At 36.4% G+C, this 9,163-nt stretch overlaps 1 protein-coding gene across 4 annotated transcripts in view; it reads right to left on the bottom strand.

Annotated features, from left to right (window-relative positions):
• Positions 1-753: 753 nt before the first annotated feature.
• The window catches only part of LOC102195462 (rho GTPase-activating protein 26), an 88,723-nt gene continuing 80,313 nt past the window's right edge, over positions 754-9,163 (bottom strand). For all 4 annotated transcript variants that reach the window (XM_005727787.2, XM_005727785.2, XM_005727786.2 and 1 more), the window contains exons 22-25: positions 6,995-7,030; positions 6,741-6,851; positions 5,242-5,333; positions 754-2,731 (exon numbers count right to left, since the gene is read on the bottom strand). In XM_005727787.2, coding sequence (XP_005727844.1) covers positions 2,643-2,731; positions 5,242-5,333; positions 6,741-6,851; positions 6,995-7,030 — 328 coding nt within the window. In that variant the 3' untranslated portion in view covers positions 754-2,642. The remainder of the gene's footprint in view (positions 2,732-5,241; positions 5,334-6,740; positions 6,852-6,994; positions 7,031-9,163) is intronic.

The raw sequence follows: 9,163 nt of genomic DNA, 5'->3' as shown, positions 1-9,163 counted from the left end.
GCTAATGAATTAGCCTGCAGTCACGAGTGCTTGAAACTTAAAGCTTACATTTTCATGTCATCTTAGCTGCAAGTTATGACTCACCACAAGTAGATTCTAAATTTAAATAAACATCAGTAAACGTTTACTTAAAAGGAATCCAAACTGTAAAAACATGACTTAATATGAAGTCCAGTGCAGCTGACTGATGGCCTAACCTTGTGTCAAAGTGCTGTTTAGCAAGAGAGAATAGTTCTGCTTACCTATGAGCCAATCCACTCAAATTCTAGTGTAGCGCATCAAAGTTGTTCTAGTCAACTAAAACAAATCTATTCTGTTAACTTTAAAAACAACCTAAAATAAAAATATTGCAGAAATATCTTTAGTTTTTATACTTTTTTAGTGCTTTTATTGCTATACCTATGCTGATTTTCTCAATTCTTGCCTCTGTATGCTCTCTATACAGTAATAAGTTAAAAGGCTAAATCTAACATTTAAACTTTTTTTTTTTTTTTTTTTTAACTCAACTTAAACGTACGACTCCACCTCTGGAAACTAACTGAAAAGAAACCGTATTAAAACAAAAATAAATTTAAAATAAAAACGAATAAAAAGGATAAAACAATAATAGCTGTTTTTATGCACAATTTTTTTTAAAATATAAAGTAGGGATTACAGGATGAATAATTACACATTATTAATAATAAACCAGAAGACAAAAATCAGAATCAGGATTGGAAACTAGAAAGAAAACTTCAAGCTACAGCTGTTCAAGATTTATCTTTAATTCTGCACATTTTTCACAAAAACATTCGAAAGAATATTTAAGGCTGCAGGATTTAAATGATACAAAAAATCAGGGCAACAAAGATGGAATTAAGGAATTAAATTAGTATGCTAAAAATACAAAATATAAAATTTCATAATGAAAAAAGTATACCTTATCAAATACTGTGTATTTATTTACAAAGTCAAGAAAACACCCCAAAAAGAATGCCGTGCAGGATTTAGCCTTTAAGTAATCTTATAAATAAAAAATTTAGATTTGAATAAAGTAGTCTTATTTCACATTTAAGCTTTTTTTACTCTCCCATTTGATTTTTCTGTTGAATTTATAAACTGGATACAGGATAAAATGGGGAAAAATAATTTTCTTAACAAGTGGTTCAAGGAATGAGCAAGCCACAAAGCTGACCAGCTTTTATACACAAGTAAAAACAATTCTGAAAAATCTATCACCTTTTCCCCCTTCAAGTATCTGAACTGAATGCATTTACAAATTACAGGCTGGGCAGTAAATTTTTGATCAAAGAATAACTGAAATAGGTCAGCCATGGTTAAATTAGATAATCATGTAATCTTGTTTCCTACACAGAAAAAATTAGGCGTAAAGAAGAAACTATGAATGTTCAACTCTTGAGGGATGCTTAACTTTACATTTTTTTGAAATATTAAGTAAAGCGATGAGGTATAAAGGGCATGGAACAACAAAGACTGTGTGATACCTTGACTTTCAAAATTATTTCAATTTTTCAGTCGCACCGTGCTGTCAAGATTTAAGCATCCAAGATAACCAAGTAACTAAATCTGCATAATGGCTAAAAGAAAATATTATAAATAAACATGTTTTTCCCAAGTTCATTCAATCTTCCTGAATGGACTGAAATGGTGATGCCTCACAGCTGGGCTTGTTTTAACTGACAGGAATCAGCTGTTCTGCCTTTGTTGCATTTTAAATTGCTGATGGGCTTGTGGGGATTATTTGAAATTTTTCGCATTTTATGCGAGGGCTCTGCAGGGGAAAAATTATAAATAAAGAGAAACCCATAGCTGACCTTTGAGTGAACTAGTTCCAAAGAAAACTCATCCTGTGCCGACCTGCCCGGGGGCTCCTGATGCTTAACTGGAGCTCTGAAACATTAGCCAGGTTGAGTCTTGTCCCAGGCAATAACTGCACTTCTGCAGTGCTCACACATTTACAGCCATAAAGCCAAACCCAATCATTTAAGTCAACTTTTAAAGCTTAACTGTCCCATTTGGCATTACTAATCAATTCTACAATAGGTGAAGTCCAAAGTTAATACGTCCTGTCAACATCTCTGCAGAAACAGTTGCCTATTTATACCTAACCAAAAAAACAGGAGTGTGTGGAAAAGGTGGTTGGAGTGAGGGACAGTGCAGTTCAAAATATAAAAGCAAAAAACTCACACACATTGCAGCTGAAAAATATCAAATCATTTATACAAGTTTGTCTAACTTCCTCCCACTGTTCTCTCTCTCTTTCACTCACACACACACAAATTTGGGTTTGTTCCCATATAGTCTTCACCAAGACTAAAAGCCATGCACGCTAATCAAATAAAAGCAGTCTCGTCTTTTTATATATGTTTTCATTCCCCAGTGCAATTCAGGGTTCTCTCCCCACTTCGGTATGCTTTGTTTTTGTGTCATATCTATTGGATATGGTTCTGCTTGGTCCAGTTTCAGTTTCCAGTCTGATCAAAACAAAAAGTCACCTTATCTGCATTGGTCCCGTCCAGTACATAGAAGTGATTGAGTCTGTATCCACAATCTGTTTAGTTTTCTGAAGTTAAATATAGTTTATTAAATTCCAGTTTGGTCTACTCCCATCCACAATCTTCCAGTTCATGTATGCCTTTAAATTATACAAACTCAACATAGTTCTCTGGTATCAGTCCTGTTCGCCCATCAAGAGTCCCTTCCAACCAGCCAGGCTCCCTGGAAGTATGAACTAGACAGAAGGGGGAAAACATGGATATTGTTGAAATGCATTGACATAGAACTGAAATGTTCATAAAAATGTGAAGACACTATGCATACTGAGGGTGAGAGGGTGGAGAAGCAGGCTTAAGATGATGGTTAACACTTCCACATGTTCCCCATCGAGTGTTTAATGTCTAAATACTTTGGAGAGGATATCTCTGGCATCACAGATTGGCTGTTGTTTACTTGTGAGCATGAAACACAGTATGAGCCCGAAACGTCAGGCACGCGTCCTGCAACAGGAAAGTCTTTCCTGTACATGAACATGTAAGTTCATTCTTGTGAAATCATTCATGCAGGAATGAATGAATGTTAACTCAAACATACCACTTTTGATGGTTTGTTCCAACAGCTTGGTAAAAGCGCAGTGCAGTTTTAAATTGGAAACATAATTAGGTTAGTTTGGGGTGCTGTGGTGGTTAAACATCCTATAAATATGAAAGTGCAACATTGCTACAGGGTTAGATTGTGTGTTCACCAGATTTGTCCACACCAGGAATCTAATTTGCACCAAGCTGCGCACCACATTTACATCAAAGACAGAAAAATAAAACCATGTAAGCCTTTGCACGTATTTGATTCTTACTATTTATGTAGGGGGGAAATGTTAAATTCAGCAAACCTGTAGTATGAATATTATACCGTTGCTTTATTCTTGTAAATGTCAAGAAAGCACTATGAGGTCGTATTATGAGCTCCGTGTGGACAGCTGGGATGCTTCATCCTTCGCCAGCCGTGAGCAGACTGCATTGCTGAGATACCACGTTAAGGATTGGATGTCCCCAAGGACACATTTTGACCAAAAGGGCTCGGATAACATGAGTCTGCATTACATAAGCCTAAATAGTCTTTATGCAGTTAATTCTATTTTGGTTTGGGTTTGAAACTACATCCCACCAACATGGAGTATATGTCTACAAGGAAACTTTACTCAGGCCAACTATAATTATAATAGCCAGCAAAGCAGAAGACCCAGTATAGTTATTGTTCTTAAATTTGGCTGATCTCGGGTAATGAAGCCCAGATCTGCCCAAAGAAACTGAGATTATATAATCAGAGTCCTAATAGCTCATTCACAGTAGAATAAAAAATGGATTGCAGTCTTCATTCCAGTTGGGAAAAATCAGTAGTTACCCAGTGATTGCATTGAATTTTTTTATATTCGGCGACTGTTTACAAGTAGCTGCAGCAACTATTTTGATTGCAAGAATATTCATGCTCAAAATTCCAACTTTAACTCATTTAATTACTTCTAAATTTTCCACGTAATTTTATTACATACATACAAATGTAAAATGTTAAATTTATCAGTGTCTAGTTAAATGAAAATTACTCCAGTGGTATATATTAAGTTTATACTGAGCACTTTTGCCTTAATAATGAATAATTTGAATGAATAAACCTTTTTTATATACTTCTGTTGGATTTTACGTAAAATTATTGCTTCATGGTTACTGAGGGTGAAGAATCTTTTTATTTTATTTTAAGTGAAGGTAATAATTTATCTACACTGTGTCTCTTTGAAATGGGGGACTAGACTAGTTTTATTCTGCCTATATTTTCTTATAAAAGCAACGTTTTCTACATCATTTGGCTGTAAGTTGCCATTTCTACAGAAACTATATCATCGTTTCTGAGGAAAATTTCAGAATTTCCTTTCAAATTAATAAAGTTCTTGCTAAACTATAAATGTAAGCAGTTCAAGTTCATTGTTTTATCAGTAAACTGACGACTGCATTCAATCAAAAACTGACAGCAAACCAACTCTAGCTTACTGCCCACTTGACACACAAAGTGCTTTGAAGACAGAAATTGACAGCGAGTGCTCACAGACCTGGTGTCCGTCTTCAAAGGACCCATTTCAAAGGAAACGAGAACACTAGATCATTGCACACAGTGACAATAATTTTAGTAACGCAGCAGTGTCCAACCATTATTTTCCTTTGGTAAGGTGGGTAAATAGGAAAGTAAAGAAAGGGGGAAATGTTTAGCATTTCCCTTTATCATGGTTTGTATGTCTCTGGGTAACTTTCATATATATAGTATGCATGTCTTTGCTGTTTGTTGCATATTCAGTCCAGGGTATTGCTTTAGCAGCTTGTCTGTTTGCCAGATTCTAAAGTCTCAGCACATTTTATTGCCAGGTGCCAGATAAAATATGTTAAACAAATGTTCTGTGGATCCAGTCTCTGGAATTAGCAGTGTACATTCCTCTATGCTCCTTCATATTCGCTTCATATCATAAAGAAGAAGTTCCAGAAGTTCTAGTCAAGGGAAAGTGGTGCTATAAGCCTATCATATATAATTTTTGGACGGCTGACTATTTGGATAAACGTCGAGGATTTTTTGAAAGCCTCAGCACCAAGGCCAAGCAAATTCCCAAGTCTGGATTTTTGTTTTGACAACAAATAGTTTCTATACGCCAACCCACATTCTTTCCTTTTTCCTTTCTGCTGGCAAGTCCAGATTGTGACTCACCATTCTCAAAGATGGTCCCAGCGATGAAGGACAGCTCAGAGTCGTGCTCTGCCTTGCAGGCGTATAGAGCTCGAGCTTTTCTGCCCGTGAAACTGGAAATAAGAAGAGAGTTACACTGAGCCAGTAATCAGACACCAAAGTAGTACCTCAATTTAACACAAATGGCAGGTTGGTCACTTTATATGCTCTGTTTATTAAGTATCAGATGGTTAAATTCACACATGGACTTTTTCCTTTTCCTGATTTTAGAGTCGGTATAAAATATTAGTGCATGACTGTACATCATGCAAAGCTACACTTAGCAGAGGATTAACAGCCCTACAGTTGATCCTCTGTGGAAACAGGCCTATGTCCAGAAATCTGCTGAGGGGGAGCACCCAGTGCTTGTGAGAACAACCCTATCCTTTTGCTTGTGTGGAGGATCTGAAGATAAAGATAATGAAGCTTTTTGTTCTATATCAGGAATGACAAAAAAAAAAGATCTGTACATGTTCAAACCTGAACCAGGTCTTTGATATGGAACTGGACAGGAATGAACCCACCACAGCGTTTCTGTTTGGTAAATAATACACTCATTACCTGCTTATTGTGTGACATGACTCTGAATTAGTCTTTAAAAATAAGCTGTACGTCAGTGTTAACTGCACATGAGGATGTGTTTGCATATGTTTACTTAATTATTTGACACTCTGGACATGGTTTTATGTCGACACTGTAATATTCCATGGTGTTGTATGTCTTTAAAGTTCTAGCTTGTCATTTCTTTCTGCCTTGTAAACTTTACCTTTTCATTCAGATATAATTTACTGTTATATCTGTCTACCATCTCCTACTGAGTCATTTAGAGGTCACAGCTTTAAAGACCTGATATTTTGAGGGTGCAAAGCACTTGAAAAGAATACTAGCTGTTATCAGCTTCTAAAACAGCACCAGGACACTTAAGGCTTAAAATGTTAAGCACTGAAATGAACTGTAGTGACAGACACTATATATCTACCAAGGTTCAGATGAATAACTGCATCAAATTAAGGCGTATTTTTATTGCCGTTTCAATAGAGAGGCTCATATTAGAATGACTGCTGCTTGACGTGTCCTTGATTTGAGATACTGCGGTAATACCCCGAGGGACGAGTTAGCTCTTAAGCTCTCTCGTTTCATGGGGAAGAGGAGAGGTCAGTCACATCCACTACACCAATGCCTCTTGAGCTCTGCTGGCTGGAAGTGTGTTGATCAAATTAACTACAATAATGGAGATCCATAAGCTTTCAGATAAGGTTTTTTAACTAGTTGGGCAAATATTACAATTTTGTATAAATATATTTTTCCTGAATAATAATTGATGACAACTGCTTTCATCTTTCAAAAGTTCCATCTTTTTTACTTTCATGCCATCCTAGACTTTTGCAGTTTAAGGTTTCTTAGAATGAGCACAGTTTGCAGTTTCATTCTTATTGCTGGCAAGTCAGCATCATGTCATTTCATAAATACTGTGCACTAACCTGACAGGGGAGGAGTCACTGGAGGCAGAAGATATTGGCTGTGGACTGGAAGGGGCTGAGAACATCGGCCAGGAGGGCGAACGTGGAGAAGTGGGACTGGAAGACGTTGCACTGAAGGACAAATTTACAGAGAATGACATGTTGATAGAATTAGATAAAAACAGGATAAATAACACCTCATGTTGATACCCTAAAGTACTGGAAATTAGGTGTGACAAGTGGCAAGTGTGACTTTAAAGCAGTTTTAAATGTACCTTGTTGGTATGCTGGCGCGAGGCTTCGGGTTCAGCCTGGAAACACACACACAAGAAAAGAAGACAAAGTGAATCAATCAGTTGTTATCAGTGCATTTTATTACATAAAGAAGTGTTTCTGGACTTGGGAAAATACATTGTGGAATGAATTTGTACATTATAAATTGAGAGACAATGATGTCCACAGTTCTACATGAGTTTTCCACCCCATGAGGAATAAATAACAAGTCAGCAAAGTAGCCCTCCAATCTCGCTTAGCTAAAATAGTGAATCCAGAAGCCAAACCATACCAAATTCTGTAAAAGTGTAATGTCCTTTGTGTTCAACTAAAACAACAAGAATAATGGAGGCTAATATGGAGGCTGTTTGAATTTTCCCTTGGTGAAGTCCTAACACAGTCCCAGTTGAATCTTGCGGTCTGTAAACACAGTGGGTAGAGGTCAGAGTGTGGATGTTCTCCCTGTGGTTGCACAGGTTTAATTTTCCACTCATGCTGCCCTTGACCAAGGAATTGGTGTGCATTTGTAGTTGTCTCCTGGGTGCTGCATAGTTGATTCCCACTGCCCCTAATAATTAGTATGGGTTAAATGCAAAGACGTAGGAGGGTAAACACGATATCCTTATATTTATCCTTACATGTAACAAAAAAAAACAAAAAAACAAAGAAAAATCAACAAGACTTTAATTAGGTGGGGATAAAAAAAAATCAATAACTACAAAGGACTGATCCAAGAATCAGTTGTAGTGATACTCTTTGTAAGAGAATAGTCATAGATGCAGTTTTGGTCAACGTGGTGATGTTAAATGTATTTCAACTTTCTCAGCAAGATCCATGTCTTCACCAGAGATGGGCAGTAGCGTGTTAAAAGTAATGTGTTACTGTAATCTGATTACTTTATAAGTAAAGTAAGGGATTACTATGGCAAAAAAGTAATTAGATTACTGTTACTTTCCCATAAGCATGCTACATTACCGCATTACTAAACCGTGATTTTGTTTGTGATGTTTGTGGGAGTGTCTCATGATAATGACGAACGAGCGTGCAGCGTCCGTAGCAACAACAGACGTGTGTAGATCAACAATGAATAATATGGATTGTGAAGGAGAGTACGACCATGCAGCGTTTAAAGCTCGAAGTACTGACTTTACTTTGAGTTCGATTCTGTAAAAAAGTGACAAAAACATTCGTGTCTGCTGTACACTCTGCGTGGGGGAAAAAACTTTTCCTACAGCGAAAAATTAAACTTCAAATCTGAGCAAGCACCTAGAACGCTGCCATGGGAATGTGAAATTCACAGAGGAACCCCCGGATCCCCCCACTGACATGACTGCTGTGGCACTAGGCAAACCTCCACATGCCCCACTCCTGCTAAACAGGTAAAAATAGATTTAAGAACGACTGTACTTAGTGCTGCTGAATCTTTGCATCTTGCAAGTACTTGCATCTATTTGAGTGTAAACACAAAACATTGTTTTAGTTCATATGCTGAAATATGCAGAGAATAGGTTAAAATGTTAAACAAATTCCTTCAAGTCAAAGACTGTCGCGTATAATTTAATTTTTGCCTGATGCGAAGTGCATAAAGTTAAAAGATTCAAACTAAAACAAGCTTTAAAAAGAGACTTTCTCATTTGATTCAATTTTATATGATGGATAATGCAGAAATAAATAGAATTGGGCTGAAAGGTCTAGTGATTTATAACACATTCATGTCGTGTATTTAATAATAATAAGAAGAACTTTTTTTGTTTTTTAGAACTTTGTTTTTTTATTTATCCCGAGGGAAATTCTTTTGTCATAAACATGCTCAATGCAGCAAGAGAGACAGAGGAACAGTGTAATAAGTTTATGTTATGTTTTTAAAAAGTCACTAAGTAATAAAGTAACTATTTACCTCAGAAAAGTAATGGGATAACTTTCTTAGAGAAATAATAATAATAAAGTAACTTGACCAACACTGGTCTTCTCCAAAAGATTTTTCATTCAGTCTTTCTAATCCAATGATGCAGGATGCAGATGAACTGTCACTTTTAACACACAAAGATTACATAAAAGGCAACACCAGATTGTTTCAGAGATTAAAACGTAAATGCATCACAGAAAACGATTAGTTATGTCTATAACTTCTGTTCCCTGAAGGAGAGGAACGAGGTACAACACATAAGTAT

This window comes from Pundamilia nyererei, unplaced genomic scaffold, assembly GCF_000239375.1.
Source record: "Pundamilia nyererei isolate P.nyererei 1_Seehausen unplaced genomic scaffold, PunNye1.0 scaffold00026, whole genome shotgun sequence".
Classification (NCBI taxonomy): Eukaryota; Metazoa; Chordata; class Actinopteri; order Cichliformes; family Cichlidae; genus Pundamilia; species Pundamilia nyererei.
The sequence above is the reverse complement of the archived record's forward strand: the minus strand, read 5'-3'. Positions and strand labels throughout refer to the sequence as shown.